Genomic DNA, 20,565 nt, shown 5'->3' with positions numbered 1-20,565 from the left:
ACGTTTGAACAAAACAGTGTAAGTGTGCTTCTTTGACACATCTAATATTTGAAAAACACGTGGGTGTGTATATATATATATATATATATATATATATAGTGATGTAAAAGCACCAAATAAAATTACCAACATCCAGATTATCGATTAGTGATAGAATTAAAATATCTAATATGCATTCGATTCAAATTGTTATTTTATTTTTTCTCTTGTGAAAATCAAAACCCACAGGCGGACTGCATGCAGTGCTTTGGACAGCCCTGATCTAGGTGAATTGATGTAGTGTAGTGACTTAAAAACAGAAATCTAAAATCTGACAATATTAGAGACCTGACAATAAATATAGAAGGATATTTATTAATAGGAGGATGGTAATAAGCAAACTTAATTATTAGCACTGTAAAAATGTTTATGCCTTGAGGGAATATATCACCAGTAGGTGGTAATTTACAATGCAATTTTGGGATTTAGTATAAACCAGTGTAAACTAGAAGAGTATGAGACTTCAGGAAGGAATATGTAGGCTTCAAGGGAAACCAATTTATGGTCCGAATTGCCTAGAGGATAAACAATATCTATTCTAAGTAAACACCAATGTTTATTGGATGTTGTTTATCCTCTAGGCAATTCAAACTACAAATTAGTTTCCCTTGAAGTCTACCTATTCCTTGGAGTGGTTATGATATCCTGCATTATTCTGGTAGTCATGAACAATTTGTATAATAACTGAATCAATGCAGTTGAAAATCCACTTAGGGATGTGAACATGATATCTCCAAGGAAAATTAAGAAAGTTAGACTGGAGAAAATGAAAATCAGCATTTAAAGAAAAGAAATAAAGAATAAACAAATAAAACAAACAGATTTTTGGCACTGGAGAGTCTTGACTTTGAACTGTTGTAGTATAACTCGACACTGTTGATTTCTGCCTACAATTTCTTAAGCAAACTCTGGGCTGGAACATTATGGATCTTGTTTATGTATTCAACACAGACAGCTAATCACCTGTTTTTTTATAACAGCAAATTTGGACATTATTATCTGGAAAGGCTAACTGATATGAAGCAAACAAGAGTGGAAGTGAAAGAGAGTAATTGGAATCATAGAGAGAGAGAGAATAGAATAAGATAAGGATTGAGCTGGGGATGGAGAGATGATTGGGTAAGTGAGAGTAAAGGGAGAGAGAAAGAGCATGAGGGATGCACGAAATGAACGGAGTGGTTAGAGGTGTGATACATGGTGATTCAACGATTTATGGAGTTCAGAATGAAATGCTAGAGGAGCACCTGCCTGGAGGAATGATAGAGAGTGTAAATATGGCAATTAAGCAAGACAAAAGAGGGAATGAGATGATTGTGATGGTTTATGGTTTGAGGTTGTACAGCAGAAGATTGAAGCATCTCTTTTTTGATTAAAGCAGAAGAATTGAAGCATCTCTTCTGATTGTCGTAAGACAATCAGAAGAGACGCTTCAATTAGAGTATGCTTGGCATGCATTTGAGGATAGGAGAGAGCTGTGTGCAAAAGTTAGACATTTTAATGAGACAAAATATAGGCATCTGGAGATAATGTTGTTCTCAGGGCAAGTGGGAATATTAGTGCAGGAAGACTAGTGCTCTCAGGGTGGATGGAAGCAGTGTGGAAATAGACACTTTGGAGATGAAGAAATATGGCATAATGAGGAGTCAAATTGAATCTGGAGGAAATAATAATAGATATGGAAGTACTGACAATGCATTGATGTTTCATTATACAAATGTCAGAAGTATCAGGAATAAAGATGAATTGGTGGCACTAATAGCCTCAGCTAGTTCAAAGATTATTGGGATCAGTGAAACATAATTGATGGAGGATGATATACCAACAGGAATAGAACAAGGGTATGGCAGATAGGAAGGGCAAGTGCAATGGTGGAGTCTAGTGATAAGCTGTGTTCTCTCGGAGAGAGAGATTTGGAGGGAAATATCACTAATGATATTGAACATATGGTGGGTGAGGGTGGGCAGGACAGAATATTTAGTAGGATTTAGTAGAATGTTACAGGATAGGAAACACTGATGGTGAACAGCAGGAAATGTTGGCAGTTGAGTTTAGCAATATCTGATACTAATGATATTCTGAACATATGGTAAGAGGTGATGGTGGGCAGTACAGGATATTTAGTGGGATATAATATTTACAGATAAATAACTACAGGGATAAAATGCGAAGGGTATTGTATTTTCATGGAGGATAGAGGGAATAGGACAGGACGTGGGATATTGAAAATGATAGCTAAAGAACAACAACAAACCAAATTAGAAGTTAAAGAGGATTTTAGGTCTTGGGGAGATGGTCAGACAGATGGTCAATCTGTCTGGTGTGAATAGAGGCCAATAGGACAAAATATATTCTTGGTTACTGCTACAGGCCGGGGGCCCACAGGAAGATGTAGATGCTACACATCAGCAGATTAGCACAATGAGTGCAGGACAAGAATTTATTATGGGAGACATCAACTATGGGGGCAGAGATAAGAGGGAGGAAAGGGAGCATGGCAAGATAGAAGTTGAATTTCTGTAGTTGCTAAGGGTTAATTGTCTGAAACAGCATGTCATTATTATTAACATCTGACTTCCATGGAGTCAGAGACTTGTGTTGGAGGTACACACTATCACACACAAAGCTCATCCAACTGTGCTTTTAAATCTGATTCAGTGTGTCTACATTCACAAGACACTCAGGCAATGCATTCCACTCACCAGCCACTCCATGTAAAGAACCTACTCCTCACTCCTCTGCTCACTTCCTCCTTATACAGTTTCCAGGGAAGGCCTCTTTTTCTATCCCCCCCCTCCCATTCTATGAAAATTATTATTATTATTATTACGTGACACCTCCAGGAAGTCCAAAGACTCATCGAGGGAGGGCACCTACTTCACAACTCTGTCTCCTCCACTCAAATCCACCAACTACAACAAACTGCAACTATCATCATCTACACCACTGCAATCTACTGCCCACTACCACTGCCACTAGTATTTTCACAGACAATCACAGACATCCATGCCCACAGCGGGATATCTTCATGTCAACCTAATAACAACCCCTAAACTAGCTTATATGTCTCAATCACATCACCTTTTCTTCTTCCATCTACAAAACTCTTCAGTCTGCAAGTTCTCAGTCTATTCTCATAGCTAACATTATCTTCTTCTTCTCTTCAGGGATTAGGCATTTGCCTGTTCCAGCTTCACTAGTCTTCCTTACTCTCTCGCTCTCTTTTGGCCTATATATATATATATATATATATATCCACCTATTTTGGTATCCGATACATGTTCTTTCCATTTCTCTCTATATCCCTTGATCTTTTCATTTATATTATAAATATCTAGTTCTTTTCTAAACAAATGAAGACATCAGAAAAGAACTCAGAAAAGTTAACATTATACAGACCTGATATCATTTCATTTATCTGCCTTTGTATCATCTCCAAGGCTAATTTATCCCCTTCAGATCTCTGCAATCAAATCTGATCATACTAATCCAGATATGTTCTGATTAGGGCTTTATATAATGGAATCACCACTCTTCTATTTCTACTGGTCAGCATCCTTCTCAGTATTACAGCAACCCTCTAGGTTACTTTCCTCACCTTTGCAATATATCCCCTAAACTTCAAGTTTCTATCAATCACTATCCCAAGGTCCCTTGTCTCCTTCACTTCCCCCAGTACAGTTCCTTCAGTAGAGGATGTAGCTCTCATCAAAGAACCAAAACTTCAAGACCTTATATTTAGTTACATTGAACTGAAAACCCCATTAATTTACCCATCTATGCAGCTTAGTCAAATTCTCTTAGAGGGCTACCACATAGCACCTTCCCAGCTTCACAAACTGCAAACAACTGAATATCCCCCTGCAATTCACTGACAACATCATTGTTGTAAAGGTTAAACAATGTGGGTACCAATACTGAGCCCTGTCGGAGCCTACTTGATATCCACTCCCCTTGTACACAACTCTTTGATATCTATCAGACAGCCAATCCAATTCACTAACCTGATATCTAAATCCATGTGGGATAACTTAAATATTAGCTGATCGTGTGGCATCTTGTAAAATGACATTGCAAAATCCTTAAAAATGCCAGTATGTACCTTTCTTTCCTTCAACTAGTCTGATTTCTTTATTATAAAAGGCAGTCAGATTACTAAAAACAATAGTGCCCCTTAAGAAATCCAAGAAAGACCCTAACAGATAACATTATCCTCATCTGCCCAATACTGTATATGCTCTTTCATTAAATTGTGAAGGGTGTATTTATAGAGTTGTCACTAGGGAGTTTTTGATATTGTAAACAAGGAGGAGCAAGAAAAGGGGGCCATCCCTTGAAGTTACATACTGAGGTGGTGATCAAGATGGTGAGGAGTGGATTTTTTGCATAGAGGTTGGTTGGACCATGGAATGCATTGCCTGATAGGGTAGTGAGAGCATGATTGGCAAATGAGTTTAAGGAATGGTATGATTGGCTTTGTGTTGTTTAAGAAGATACATTGCCTCTCATGATGTGTCTTCTAACTCCATGGAAATTCTGAACAATAATATTTATTATTTTTATTATTATTATTATTATTATCACATAGCATGTTCATAGGACTCATCCTGGGAGTGTGTTCTACCATGTAGTGTAGGAAGTTTGGTTGGCCATGTGGTTAGTGTATAAACTTTCCAGTCAAAGGTCTGTGGGTTCAAATTCCACCTATGAGATGTATTAAGGAATGTGCACCACAGTTGACTATGCCCTTGACCTGGTTAATAAAAATTTAATGAAAGTCTTGCAGTGGGTAGGGTTCCTAAGGAGCAGAAAGAAGGCAAAATAGTACCACCCCACAAACATGGTTCTAGGACAGAAGTTTCCCAATTATAGTCCAGTCTGTATAACTGCAGCTGTGATCAAGGTGTTGAAGACATTGGTTAGGAATAGAAAACAGAATTGGGTTGATGGACATTGCATTCTTTATGATAGCCGGAATGTATTTGTAAATGGTAGTTCCTGTTTCAGTAATTTACTTGCATTTTATGATAAGGTGACGAATGTGTTAGATAAAGGAGAATCATATACAGTGATATTCTTAGACTTTGCAAAAGCATTGGATAGATTAACACATGAGAAGTTGGTGTACAAGCTGCAGAGAATGGTGATAGATAGTATATTGGTTAGATGGATCAGAGATTGGCTCTCTGAACAATACCAGCAAGTTGTGTATGATGAAGCAGTGTTACAAAAAAAAAAAAAAAAGACAGGTAACCAGAGGCATTTATTGCATTTTGGAGTGCAGAAATATATGGCTGTATGCTATATTGACAGTGCCATACTGCAGGAGGTGAATGAGATTAGAGATTTGGGGGATGATGATTGACAGTAGACAGAAGTTTAGAGGACATATTGCTAATGTTGCAAAGGTTGTGCATTGTAGTGCTGCTATGATAAGAAGTGGTTGCTCAACTGTATAAAGCACTGGTCAGACTACATGTGGACTGTTGTGCTTAAATCTGGTCACATGGTTTTCATTGTGATGTGGAGACATTGGAAAAGGTCCAGAGACGAGTAACTAAGACAATATCAGGAGTTTGCAATGCTGGTTATGGAGAGAGGTTGCAAAAATGTGGATCGCAGAGTTTGGTGGATAGGAGGAAAAGTGGTGATATGATAGAGACATTTAAGTTAGTGAGAGGATTTTATCAAATTAATCCAGATTAGATTATAAAAAGAGTAGAAGACAAGAGGGGAAAAAACAGAGGTAATCGCTGGAAATTATATAAGAATGTGGTGAAGAGGGGTGTGAGGAGTAGATTTTTTACATGGAGAATTGTCAGTGAATGAAAATCATTACCAGAATGTGTTGTTAATGTAAGGAGTGTTAAGGATTTTAAGATTTGATATGATAAATATGTTGTCATTTGAATGAGTCTGCTGACTCCATGGAGGGTGTAATAATAATAATAACTTGTACCTTAATTATATCTGTTCAAAAGTAACCTTTAAGGAAGATATAACTTAGGGATCTCCATTAAATAGTACACTTGCTGTCTAGTTGTTAAAAAAAAAAAAAGCAGCTTTTTAGCATGTTTTGGTGTTTTCTCCTACTGACATAGGAGATATTACTGAAATACAACTAAAGTATATTTTAAATATTTGTACCATTACTGTTTATCATATGCCCTGTAAGAGTAATATAGAATTTGCTTCTAATAACTTTATTTTATTTCTTTAGATTTCTGTAATGGAAAGTACTGATGAAGCACAGACTATCACTCCAAGACAGAGAGAAGGTAAAGTTCTTTGAGAGTTTTATTTTTGTTAAAAGTAGCTAGCATTAACATTTCATCAGAAATGAAATTCTGTATTTGGAATTAAAAGTTACTGTGGTGTATTCACCCCCCCCACACACACACACACACTATTGTTACAGTTAAGTTTATAGTATGGTATCTGATATAAGCATGTTAGAAGTATATTCTAGAAAAGAAGCTAGGTATATTTGGAATGATAATGAAAATAAGAGGAGTAAAAGGTTTGATAACACAGTGAGTGAATTCTTGTATAAACAACTTATACTACATCTCTGATCATCTGTGATCAAATTCCTAATATGTACCCTCAAGGATGTACAGGATACTATGATACTACTACATGAAAACTTTACATAAATAGTAAGTTCCTTTAGACAGTCTTCCTCCAGATCAGTCTGTTATTTGTCAAGGCTCCAATATTTTTAGATCTTATAGTTCAGTCTTCTGAGGTTCTAACTATATCAGTCCACCTAGATCTTGGTCACCCTCAGGATGTTTTTCAGCCAACCTGATATCAAAGACTTTTGTTTTTAATGTGAGGTCGACTGATGACTGCTTTGTTAATTTGTCTTCTTCCATATGGTTTAAGCGACCATATCACTTGAAGTTAACTTACACCTTATTAACAACATCAAGTTCCTTCCTAATATCATCACTATTAATTGATATGATTCTGCAATGGATACTATCTGTTTGTTCCTCTGATTTTTTTTCAGGACTCTCATATGTGTGATCTTGTCTTTGAAAAAATTGTTGTATTTCCGACCCAGCTCTGAGATCAAGAAGTTAAAACTTGGTTTAAATACTGCCTTGTATACAGCTAATTTTTTTAGTGTTTTAACTAATTTCCCTCTTATTCCTTATAACCTCATTCTGTTATCTAATTCCATATTTAATTCGGCATCAAATTCTGCTCTATAGAAAGATCACTGAGGATGCAGCTGATATTTTCAAATATCCCTGCCTATTTTTCATGTCTACTTTTATTTCTGCTTTTCATACCAAATTTGTTATAATAGTTATTCAGTTTAGTTAAGGAATTCTGCAGACATGTACTAAATTTACCTGCCATCACCATGGCATAATATAAAGAGTTGAAATTAAAACCTCCAATTTTGATATCAGGACAAATGTGCTATGTAATATAGAGCAGATAGTGTGCATCCTTGTTGCTACAGGCCAGAGAATGTGGAGGGTGGAGACAATGAATAGGCAACTTGGCTTAGTGAGCAAGCAAAAGGTGATCATTATGAGTATGTGTAATTTCAATTCTGGCCATATTCATTGAAATGTAGAGATTGCATCAAGGTATATGTGGAGAGTGAATTTCTTGAGTTCTTAAGGGAAACAGTCTTAGGCAGTATGTAGCATGAGGTATAAGAGTTTTACATCTGTTGTATAATCAGAGAATATGACTGTAAATGGCATGTGTAATCTTCTTTGGTTTGTGAGACTGACTATGAAGTGATCACCTGGGTTACAGCCAGTCATATGAGATCTTCTGTAAAGAAGAAGAGATATGTGGAACTACAAGGCTGGTAATTATGAAAAGCTAAACCAAGAATATAACTTCTTGGCATCTTTAATTTATAATTATAAAACTGGAAGAAAAACTCACGTAAATAAATTAATTAGCATAGAATTTTTGCAATGCTTCCATAGCTCAATCTGTATAGACAAAGCCCTTTGATCGGAAAGACCTGGGTTTGATTCCTGTCCATCATGTGAGGAACCTTTATCTGGTCTCTTACGTAGGAGGTAGAAGGTTTTTTTCCTCCCAGAAACTTGAGTTTTTCGTTCCTCAGAACAGGCAAACCGGCCAGTAGAACACATGCAATTTACAGATAAGAATACTTCAACAGTGAGTATAGGCGCTGCAAAAGAGGGACATCTTTACTGTGCTAGAACTCGGTAGGCCAATCACCTGCAAGTTCGAATTGAAAAGTGATTAAAAGACTTTAAACATCGACACCATGAAGGTAAAAGAAGAGGATTAAGAAAGAAAGAATTTTTACCTAAATGTCATAGCCATTGTCAGTACAAGAATGGCAGAAATTAAACATTAACAGACAATATACAAGCATAAAGGGTGCTCAAGGGTCAAAGCTGTATAACTGAGAGGAGACCTCCACATAGCCTTTAAAGGAATGCGGAGAACCGACCAGGGCTTCTGACCTAATGTCCAATCCTCACCTTCTCGTGGTGCACCCTGTTGGGTATCTACTTTGATACTGAACGAACGACGATGGGCTGGCAATTTGGGATTTAGCCGACCAAATTATATTCTTATTGGTTAAACCAAAATAAAAAATGATGGTACAACATGACAAAATTTCATGCCAGCTGGGGCGTCGCCCGGTTAAACAAGGCCCCCGTTGTTTTCGCCAGGGAACCAGGGCGAACAGCGAAAAGTCAGCTACTGGAACAAATCTGAAAACAAACCCCAACTCAACATCACCAGAGTTAAAGATCGGTACTATCAACGTAAGAAGCCTGAATGGCAAAGAAATGGAGCTAGCTGAGGAATTAGATAAGTACCAGATCGACATAATAGGGGTGACTGAAACAAAAAAGACCAAAACTGGTGAGATCTTTCTGAGCAATAAATACAAAATGTTATATTCAGGCAATAACAATCAAGGAAAAGAAGGAGTAGGCATAGTATTCAACACAAAATACGAGGCTAATCTTCTTGAATGGCAGTCAGTCTCAAGTAGAGTAATGTGGGCAAATATGAGAATGGGGAACTGGACAATGAGACTTATTTGTGCCTATGGTCCCACAGAAGGTTCTACTAAGGTAGAAGTGGAGGAATTTTTTGAGGCTTTAGAAAAAGCAACTGACACAATGAAAAAGGAAAAGTTGGTCCTTGTTGGGGATCTAAATAGTAGAGTAGGAAATGATTGTGAGACATACAAAAATATTTTGGGAAAATTTGGAGAAAAGAGCAAAGCTAATAATAATGGCAAATATCTGTTGGATTTCTGCTCAGGACATGGACTGGTTATTACTAACACCATGTTCCAACATAAAAATGTGCACAAATTCACATGGAGAGAAGAGGTTAGAAATAAGAAAAGTCTCATTGACTATGTTATTGTTGATAGTGATGTTATCTCCCTGGTGCAGGACACCAGAGTGTACAGAGGATTTGAAATTGGAAGCGATCACTATTTAGTCTTGAGCAGGATAAAATTGAATTTCATATTGAAAAGAATAACATGTAAGAAAGTTTTAAAGCGAATAAAAGTTGAGCAGCTCTCAGATGTAAACTGTAGACTAAAATACAGAAATATTATTGAAAAGAAAATGAAAGAGTTTGAGAACAGGAATCAAACCTTGGAGATTCAGTGGCAAACTCTGAAGGAAACATTGATTGATTCTGCCAGAGAGGCATGTGGTGAGGTTGTGTGCAAAGATAAAAAAATCAGAACTCCCTGGTGGACACAGGAAGTTAAAGAGGCAGTGAAGGAAAAGAAGAAAGCATATCAAAAGTTCCTGGCAAATAAGTCAGCTTTTACTCTTACAGAATACAGAGACAAATGTAAGAAAGCTAACAGGTGTGTAAAACTAGCTAAACAAAAGTCATGGGAGGACTTTGGCAAGAATATAGAAAATAAATATCAAGAAGGTGGCAAAATATTCTGGAGGTTGTTGAAGAAGCTTAGGAATGGAGGAAAGAGTGCTGTAAAAGGAATTAGAGATGATAAAGGTGAAATGAAAACAGGAGAAAAAGATATCCTTGAAGTATGGAGTAATTACTTTGAAAAACTGCTAAATGAAACAAGCAGTGATGACAGCACAGTGATAAAAAACACTGACCAGGCATGCAGTCAGGAATACATGTCCATACTTGAAGTAGAAAAAGCCATCAAAGGCTTGAAATGTGGAAAGGCAGCAGGAGTAGATGATATTCGACCAGAAATGCTGAAGTATGGTGGTATAAGAGTCTTACAGTGGCTGCACTGCATAGTTCAGAAAGCCTGGACAGAGGGACGAATTCCCGATGATTGGAGTAGAGCTCTCATAGTACCCATATATAAAAAGGGAAATAAAACTGAATGTGAGAATTACAGAGGTATTTCTCTACTGAGTGTTCCTGGCAAGATCTATGCAAGTATACTTGAGAAACGGTTGAGAAGAATTGTGGAAGAAAAGCTTGGTGAAGAACAAGCTGGATTCAGGCCAAATAGAGGCTGTCAGGATCAGACCTTCACTTTACGACAAATAGTCGTGAAAGCATGGGAATATAACAAAGATCTGTATTTAAGTTTTGTCGATTTGGAAAAGGCATATGACAAGGTGCCAAGAGAGAAGCTATTCAATACGCTGCAGTTATATGGTGTCAATGGGGCATTATATCAAGCAATACTTAGTCTTTATTTGAGTTGTGAGTCAGCAGTTAGAATTGAAGGAAGTACAGGAAGATGGTTTAATGTTAAATCTGGAATGAGACAAGGATGTACATTATCCCCTCTGCTATTCATTATCTATATGGATGACATTATGAAGGAATGTGGTATTAAACCTGATATCAAAATTGGAGATGTTAATGTCAGCTCTTTGCTTTATGCGGATGATGTTATACTTCTAAATAAATCCGCTACAAGTCTGCAAGATTCTCTGACTAAATTGAATAGCTGTTGTAATAGATATGGTATGAAGGTCAGCAATAAAAAGACAAAGACAATGAAAATAGGCAGAATCATTGAAAATGTCAACTGTGTTGTGAATGGAGAACCTGTGGAACAAGTAAAACATTTCAGCTACTGAGGCACGATTTTTACTGAAGATGGTAAATTAAATATAGAAATAGACAACAGAATCAGCAAAGCTGGTATGGTGGGAAGTCAATTGAAGAAATTCATATGGAATAAGAGAGAAATTAGTCGGAACACTAAATTAGCTGTATACAAGACAGTGTTCAAACCGGTTTTAACTTATGGATCTGAGAGCTGGGTCAGAAGTAAAACACTTGACCAAAGACTAGAGACCGCAGATATGAGAGTCCTGAGAAAGATTAGAGGCGTGAACAGATGGCATCAATGGCAATATCATATTAAAAATGAGGATATTAGGAAAGAACTTGACATTGTCAGCATCCAGGAATGTGTTAGCAGAGCTAATCTCATGTGGTATGGTCACTTAAATAAAATGGGAGAGGAAAGATTAGCAAAACAAGTGTTCTCTGCCAGGTTGGCAGGAAAATGACCCAGGGAAGACCAAGATATAGGTGGAATGATATGGTACAAAGTGCCTTAGACGATAGAAATATAAGATCTGATAATGTTGGAGTCTTGACAAGTAACAGACTGATTTGGAGGAAAATTGTAGATAGGAAGTTAGTAATGATGTAATTTTTTCATGTACTACTTTCATATCCTGTACACCCCTTGAGGATACATGGCAGGAATTTGATGATGATGATGATGATGATGATAAACATATAAAACTGGGTTTTAATTGGTCGGAGATTTGTACAGAGATATAGCCTACTAGTTTCGCTGACTTGACTGTTGGCTTCGTCTGGGCACACAAAAAACAACAAAACAGCTTAAAACAGAACAGAAACAAGTTAAATTATCAGTTAAAATTTAACTTAATACTCATTAGTTGTAAATAATATTATCATTAAGAGACAATTCTAAAAAGTTCCACCTAAGCAGCTAATGTAGGAACAATAAAAAGTCAATAGTTTTTAACTTATTAAAAAAAATATATACAGTCATACCCCAACTTATGCTACCCCGACTTACGCGAATCCAGAGTCACGCGGTTTCTTATATGTCCGTATTCCCATCCTGCTTCACGCCTCACCACTAGTCATATCTTTCTGTGAACACATGCTGTGAACAAGCACTGACGTGTTTTGTGCAAGTCCCCTTTCATACACGAATTTTATAGTCTACAAACCTTGTGATTGTTTAATATTATGTTCTTGATAAAATTTTAATAAAAAATAATAATATCGTTGAAAAGAAGCAAGTCCGATTCTTCTACAGCTAACAAGAAAAGAAAAACATTGACTTTAGAAACAAAACTCAACATTATTAAGGATTTTGAAGGCAGAATGAAAATTTGTGAGCTAGCAAAGAAGTTCGATCTACAGGAATCCACAGTAAGAACAATCATAAAAGAAAGGTTTACAGATTTGAAGAACATAGATTCTAATGAGGAATGAATTGTAGCCACAGGGCAAGGAATAAAAAAATCATTAGCTTGCTATGAAGCAATTTTGTGTGACAAGAAAAAGACATTATGCCGTCAGACGAATCTATTAGATTTTATGCTTTTAACCATCGACATCGAAATAACTTTCTTTTTTTTATGTACAAAAAACTACAATTATGATTATATATCTTAAAAAATATAGGTGTTTTTGTAAATCTTTGGTCCCAATTGTATGTTTGTATATATACATTACATGCAAAATTATACCCCGAATTACGCGAATTCGACTTACATGCTTTTTGTTGGTCACACCTACCGTGTAACTTCAGGGTTTTACTGTGTATATATATATATATATATATATATATATATATTTAGATAAAATAAAGTTAGGAAAGATTAGCTGATTTAAAAAGTCTTATTCCCACAAAGGAAATAGATGTAGACCCTGTGATCTATTTACGTTAGGACAGCGAAGTCTAGTTTCACATGTTTCTTTCTAAAGCTGTATGAGGAAACAACTTTTATGAAGAACTCTTGTCTTGTTCCAATGAACTGTGTTTAGCATTAGTTGCCCAAGTCCAGACTCACGATATTTAATACAAGACTTGTGTTGTTCTAGTCAAATAAAAGTGGATCTTCCTGTTTGCCCAAAATGAGATAACCAACAAAAGCAAGGAATCTGATAGATGCCTGGATAATGCACATAAGGGATTGAGTCTCCTGCAATGAGTCTTTGGACTCCATGGAAATGCCCATATAATAATAATCATAATAATAATAATTGAGGGGTGGAAGCTTCTCCTTAAGAGAATCGAAAAAGGTGTTAATTTTTCTGATGGGGTCAAAGGAAACAAAAACATTCAGTGGTTTTGAAACTTTTGCCAATGTGTTCACTAATGCCATGCACATAAAGGATAGGAATGTGAGTTATTTCTTCAGCATATGAAGAGGTAGAAATGCCATAACTGTTACAAGCTCGTTCGATGAAAGAATCCTTAGAACCATTAGATAAAAAGGTGGAATTAATATGTTGTAATTCTTTCTGTAACAGTTCGTCTGAAGAACATAAAGAATTGGCATGGTGCTAATGTTTTAATAGTTCCAGCCTTTTTACTGGGATGGTAATGAGTGTCTGCATGGATATAATGGCCTATATGAGTTTTCTTTCAAAAAAAAAAAAAAAGAAAATGTATGCCACCATCTGGTTGACGAAGAATTAAAAGATCAAAAAAAGGCTAATTGCTTCTTTACTTTTTGTTTAAAGGTGACCCTATATCATCATCATCAAATTCCTGACATTTACCTTCAAGGGGTGTACAGGATATGATAGTACTACATGAAAAACTTACATCATTACTAACTTCCTACCTACAATTTTCTGCCAAATCAATCTGTTACCTGTCAAAGCTACAACATTGTCAGATCTTATATTTATATATCTATCTTCTAAGGCACTTTTTACCGTATCAATCCACCTATATCTTGGTCTTTCTCTGGGTCTTTTTTCTGCCAATCTGCAGAGAACACTTGTTTCGCTAATCTTTCCTCGCCCATTCTGTTTAAGTGACCATACCACCTGAGATTAGCTCTGCTAATGCATTCCTGGATGCTAACAATGTCAAGATCTTTCCTAATATCCTCGTTTTTAATTGCCATTGATGCCATCTGTTCATGCCCCTAATCTTTCTCAGGACTCTCATATCTGCGGTCTCTATTCTTTGGTCAAGTGTTTTACTTCTGACCCAACTCTCAGATCCATAAGTTAAAACTGGTTTGAACACTGTCTTGTATACAGCTAATTTAGTGTTCCGACTGATTTCTCTCTTATTCCATATAAATTTATTCAGTTGACTTCCTGCCATAAGAGCTTTGTTGATTCTGTTGTCTATTTCCATATTTAATTTACCATCTTCACTAAAAATCGTGCCTAAGTAGCTGAAATGTTTTACTTGTTCCACAGGTTCCCTGTTCACAACGCAGTTGACATTTTCAACAATTCTACCTATTTTCATTGTCTTTGTCTTTTTAATGCTGACCTTCATGCCATATCTATTACAACAGTTATTCAATTTAGTCAGGGAATCTTGCAGGACTTGTAGCAGATTTATTTAGAAGTATAACATCATGCACATAAAGCAAAGAGCATACATTATCACCAACATCTCCAATTTTGATATCAGGATTAATACCACTTTCTTTCATAACGTGATCCATATAGATAATGAATGACAGAGGGGATAATGTACATCCTTGTCTGACACCAGATTTAACATTAAACCATCTCCCTGTACTTCCTTCAATTCTAACTGCTGACTTAGAACTCAAATAAAGACTAATTATTGCTTGATATAATGATCCACTTACACCATACAACTGTAGCGTTTTGAATAGCTTCTCTCTTGGCACCTTACCATATGCTTTTTCCAGATCTACAAAACTTAAATACAGATCTTTGTTATATTCCCATGACTTTTCAACTATTTGTCGTAAGGTGAAGATCTGATCCTGACAGCCTCTATTTGGCCTGAATCCAGCTTGTTCCTCACCAAGCTTCTCTTCCGCAATCCTTCTCAACCGTTTCATAAGTATACTGGAATAAATATTACCAGGAACACTCAGTAGAGAAATACTTCTGTAATTCTCACATTCGGTTTTATTTCCCTTTTTATATGTGGGTACTATGAGAGCTCTACTCCAATCATCTGGAATTCGTTCTTCTGTTCAGGCCCTCTGAACTATGCAGTGTAGCCACTGCAAAACCTTTATACCTCCATAGTTGAGCATTTCTGGTCTAATATCATCTACTCTGGTTGCCTTTCCATATTTCAGACTTTTGATGGTTTTTTCTACTTCAAGCATCAATATGTATTCCTGATTGCATGCCTGGTCAGTGTTTTTAATCACTGTGCTCTCATCACTGCTAGTTTCATTTAGCAATTTTTCGAAGTAATTACTCCATGCTTCAAGGATATCTTTTTCTCCAGTTTTCATATCACCTTGATCATCTCTAATTCCTTTTACAGCATCTATTTCTGAGCTTCTTCAACAACCTCCAGAATATCTTACCACCTTCTTGATATTTATTTTCTATGTTCTTACCAATTGATGTTGCAGGAGCTGAAGTTGTCTTCTATATACTGCATGGAGCTCTTGTCCCATTCAATGTTGTGATGAGTGTGAGAGAAATGGAATGCCACACCTGAGCTGTGTTCTCTGTTGTTATTGACAACCCCAATATGCTCCTTTAGTCTTATTTCTAAACTTCTCGATGTCTGCCCTATGTAATTAAGGCCACAAGAACATTGTAAATTCCAGGATGTTTATTGAAAGAGTTGTGGTTCTTGGATAAGTGTAATGGATTTTGAACCATCATAATGTCTTTGAAGGCCACTCTAATGTGATGAGATTTCAGATTTGTAATTTTTAGCAAAAGTTCACCAATAAAAGGCATAGTGTTGGATTCTGAATATATAAAGATTTGAGTAATTAATATATACTTCAGAATCCAATATGATCTTCCATCACATAAGCTAGACTTGTAATTATTATTTAATGTAAATCACTTGGTTATAAATTAATATTCATGTAACTACCTTTAAGTTCTATTAATAATTAAATAATTAATCAAGGATATATAATAATAGTGAAAAGACTATATTAAAATATTTTTAAGTTTATTTTATTTATTGCTATGTTAATATTATAAGAATTTGTATTCAACATTTTAACTGCATATTAATTGAAATGTAAATATTCCTTATTTGTTCCTGTATGTAGAGGTATAACGTTGTGCAATGCCTCAGTTTTATTATATTTTGTTTTAGTTGTCATGGAGACATATGTAAGATAGCGAGCGCAAGTTTAGAACAGAGTATGGCAGATCGGTATTGAAAGGCTGGAAAAGGATTTTAATAAAAAGAGAGCACGAGAATAATTTCATCGGGAAGAGGGAATATATATTAACAAACAACAGACAAAACGATTCCTTCAGGGAATCAGAGTGGGATAATAACAAGTAGAGAGATAACAGCGAGTCGGCGAGTCAGTCAAGTAGCTCGCTAAGGTCTACTAGTCGAGGAGTGAGTTAGCTAGTAAGTTGCAGAACGACAAATAAAGCAACGGAAGATAGTAAAGTAGCAACTGGATGACTAGCGATAATTTATTTGGGATTTTGACTCTAGACCGACCTTTCAGGGACACTCAGAAACTTGAAGAATAGCATGAAGTAGCTAAGAGAATAAGTAGAGGCAGCAAAGTTAAATTTAAACGATAGCTGTGCTAAGAGATATAGTGCCTGAAGGATTAATTAAATGCTGGAAGAATAGGCAACTGTGCATAAAAACTTCAAGTTAAAGAATTACTGCGTGTTACCTTAGTTCATGAGTTATTGGTAGAATACTGAATTGGTTAAGTGATGTCAAAGATAGTACAAGCATTTTGCTCCAAGCAAGAACCTTATAACTATGTGAATTGCGACCATTAATTTATTCAGTTATTACTAAGAGGATTTGTTTTGTTTTTAATGAGTGCTGTTAATTGTTTTAAGTGAATACAGTTATAAAAGGTGTCCGTACATAAGTAGATGAACAAAATAATTTACCGGTAAGAATTAACCAACTTTGTTAACCCCTATGCAGAGATATGTGTGTGTTTCTTCCTAAAATATCCCTACATTAACAGTAACTTTTGCGGAGAATAGCTGGAGTGTGGATTTAAGAGTGTATACTTGTGAAGAAGCGTTGCTGCCCTTACATTTATTTAAAACTTAAGTAACTATAAGATATTATTGTAGTTGGTTACTAAGGAACTTATGACATTGAACTTTGTCAAATGGTTAATTGAATTTTGTGAAGGCTGTATTTCAGACAACAGATTAACCTGAAATTATATTACCAAATGAGCCAAAATGTTTGTAATATCTTATTCAGTGACTTAAACTAAAGTGTATAATTTGTAAGCCTATATTAAATGTTTGTTTTGTTGATCTAAGTTGCACTTTGCCTGAATCTCTTTTACTGCACCGTTCATAAAATAATCGAACCAAAGCGGGTGAAATAAATAAGTTAAATAAACTCGGCCTGTATACATAATAATAACACATAAAAAGGGAATAGTTGAGAGTTGGTTTTACTTTAATTCTTTGACTAATTTAGATATAGAGTGGCGTAGTCAATAAATACAAATTTTCTCTATATTTGGATTAGAAATCAACTAGCAACTTATTTTATTTGTTTAAGAGCTTTGTAGTGACAAATTGACGGATCCAAAGTATAGGTTAAGGTGAAATAGGATCCAACAATACAAATTGAGGCTCTGTAATGAATGTCATGGAGCTGTTGTAGAGAGAGATTACAGAGCCTCTTTTTCAGCATATGTACAATACCAAATTTTTGTGATGCAACAAGGAGAAATATAGATAACAACCTCTATGAGTTGGCTTGCAGTACACACCAAGAGAAATGTCTCTATCTGCTTTTTTCGTAATTAACACATCTAGAAAAGGTAATTTTTCTTCATTTTCAAGTTCTAAAGTGAATTTGATTTTATATTGGAAGGAGTTAATAGATGCCAGAAAATCATGTAACTCAGCCACTCTGTGTTTCCATATTATGAATATGTTGTCTACACATCTCCACCAAAGTTATGGCTTAGGATTTGTAGATAACAAGACAACTTTTTTGAACTTTTCCATGAATACAGGTGATAGGAGGCTTCCCATTAGAGGGCAAAGCCCAAAAGTTGTTTGTAGATTTTCCCATTCCATCTGAAAAAATTTGAGTTGAGAGAGTGTTTATAGAGTTGAGAGATGTCCCGAGGGAACAGATTATCTATAAGTACCATAACTTCAATACAATATCCAGACTAGCTAGAATGTCCATTGATGAAATAGAAATGTCTCCTAGTTTTTGTACAAAGCGTTGCATATTTTTGATGTAGGCATCCGTGTGGCTAATGTGCTCCTTTAGAAGATTAGCAAGATATTTTGATAACAAATAAGTAGGCAAGCTAATACCATCTACGATCAGTCGAGGAGGAATATTAGTCTTGTGCCCTTTGGGTGTTCCACATAAACGTGGAATTAAGGGATTAATGAATTTGAATTTTTTCTTAAGATCCGTAGGCCATGTAGTTATGTTGCTTAAAAGGTTAGTGGTTTCTACATGATTTGTCCAAGTAGGGTCATAATCTAATGGAGAGTAAGTACAGGTGTCAGAAAGTAAATTTGAAATTTTGCACATATAATCAGTTGTATTCAGTGGTAAGCCATAAGGGGCTCGCGCAAGCCCTTTGTTAAATTTTTCTCAAATTTGCGAGCCCCTTGTTCTTCTTGTTTAATAATCTTGTAGAACTAGAAAATACTACAGTGGAATGTATACATGCTGCTATAATTGCTACTTTAAATTCATATGGATTTTCTGATAACAATATAAAAAATCATTTCATTGCATTTTTTTCTGATGGAGCTAGTGTAATATTAGGAAATAAATCAGGTGTTGCAATCAAACTTCTACAAAAATTTTCCAACTTTGTGATTTAGCATTGCACTCATCGTTTACACTTAGCATTAGACGATTCGATAATAAACATTAAAGAAATAAATCATTTTGAAATATTTATGGATAAAGTACATGCTTTTTATCATCAATCACCGAAAAATCAACGAGAATTAAATACGATTGCAAAAGACCTTCGTATCGAAATTTTAAAGATTGGCCATGTGTTTGGACCACGACAGGCAGCTTGTAGTTTACGAACGGCTCTTGCTTTGTGGAGAAATTACCCAGCTTTGTGCAAGCATTTTGCATCGAACGATAAATGTAAGGGCTTTTTAAACCGACTTCTCAATTTGGAATTTTTAAAAGATCTAGCATTAATGGTTGATATTCTACAGGAATTATCATATCTGTCAGAAGCTCTACAAAGTCGCAATATAAGTATTATAAGGAATAAGTTAGGCTTTTTTTTTTTTTTTTTTTGCTCAACGATGCGAGCCCTTTGTTAAAATTTCCATAGCTCACCACTGGTCGTATTCAAGATCACACTTAAGGCCTTTATCAGCCTTAAGCTATAATATCTTTCTTCTTCTTCTTCTTTAAATTTGAAAGTGCTTTTTTTTCTAAGGAGCTGATATCTTTTTTTTTTAAGAGGATGAGAAGACATGAGAATAATGACAGTCTTTAAATCAATTGGGCCATTTCTATGTTACATATAATATCTATTTTAGGAATGTGCTCTGGTGCAACTGCAAAATTCAACCCTTTCTTTAAGATGTAGAGATATGTAAATGACATATTCATAATATGGAAACACAGCGCGGCTGAATTACATGATTTTCTGGCATCTATTAACTCCTTCCATCACAAAATCAAATTCACTTTAGAACTTGAAAATGAAGGAAAATTACCTTTTTTAGATGTTCTGATTATAAAAAAACCAGACAGAGGCATTTCTCTTGGTGTGCACTGTAAGCCAACTCATAGAGGTTGTTATCTACATTTCTTCTCGTTGCACCATATTTCACAAAAATTAGGTATTGTACATATGCTGAAAAAGAGGGTGATCTCTATTATAAGAGCTGAAGGAACACTAACAGAAGAATTACATTCTATTCTCCAACTATTGATCAGCAATGGATATCCTAAAAAATAGCACAAAGAATACTACTCTCTAATCCCTCTCCACAACATTCATTACAGAGCCTCAATTTCCATTCCTTTTATTGGCAAACTTTTGCTAAAAATTGCAAATCTCCTGAAATCTCATGACATTAGAGTGGCCTTCCAACCCATTATGATGGTACAAAATCCATTATGCTTGGCCAAGGACCACAACCCTTTCAACAAACATCCTAGAGTTTACAGTATTTCATGTTCTTGTAGCCTTAATTACATAAGGCAAACATCGAGTGGTTTAGAAATAAAGACTAAAGGAGCGTATTGGAGTTGTCAATAACACAGCTCGGAGAACACAGCTCAGGTGTGGCATTCCATTTCTCCCACACTCACTACAACATTGAATGGGATAAGAGCTCCATGCCATACATAGAAGACAACTT

The 20,565-nt window shown here is 35.6% G+C and overlaps 1 protein-coding gene across 1 annotated transcript in view; it reads left to right on the top strand.

The window, feature by feature from the left end:
- LOC150105173 (meiosis inhibitor protein 1-like) overlaps positions 1-20,565 on the top strand; it is a 335,005-nt gene that overhangs the window by 21,626 nt on the left and 292,814 nt on the right. Inside the window, exon 4 of the mRNA XM_090395130.1 lies at positions 6,257-6,314. Within this exon, the coding sequence (XP_090251256.1) occupies positions 6,257-6,314 (58 nt within the window). The remainder of the gene's footprint in view (positions 1-6,256; positions 6,315-20,565) is intronic.

The sequence above is a fragment of the Typopeltis vanoorti genome, chromosome 7 (assembly GCF_054136105.1).
Source record: "Typopeltis vanoorti isolate ZY-2024b chromosome 7, IOZ_Tvanoo_1.0, whole genome shotgun sequence".
NCBI classification, from domain to species: domain Eukaryota; kingdom Metazoa; phylum Arthropoda; class Arachnida; order Uropygi; family Thelyphonidae; genus Typopeltis; species Typopeltis vanoorti.
The sequence above is the reverse complement of the archived record's forward strand: the minus strand, read 5'-3'. Positions and strand labels throughout refer to the sequence as shown.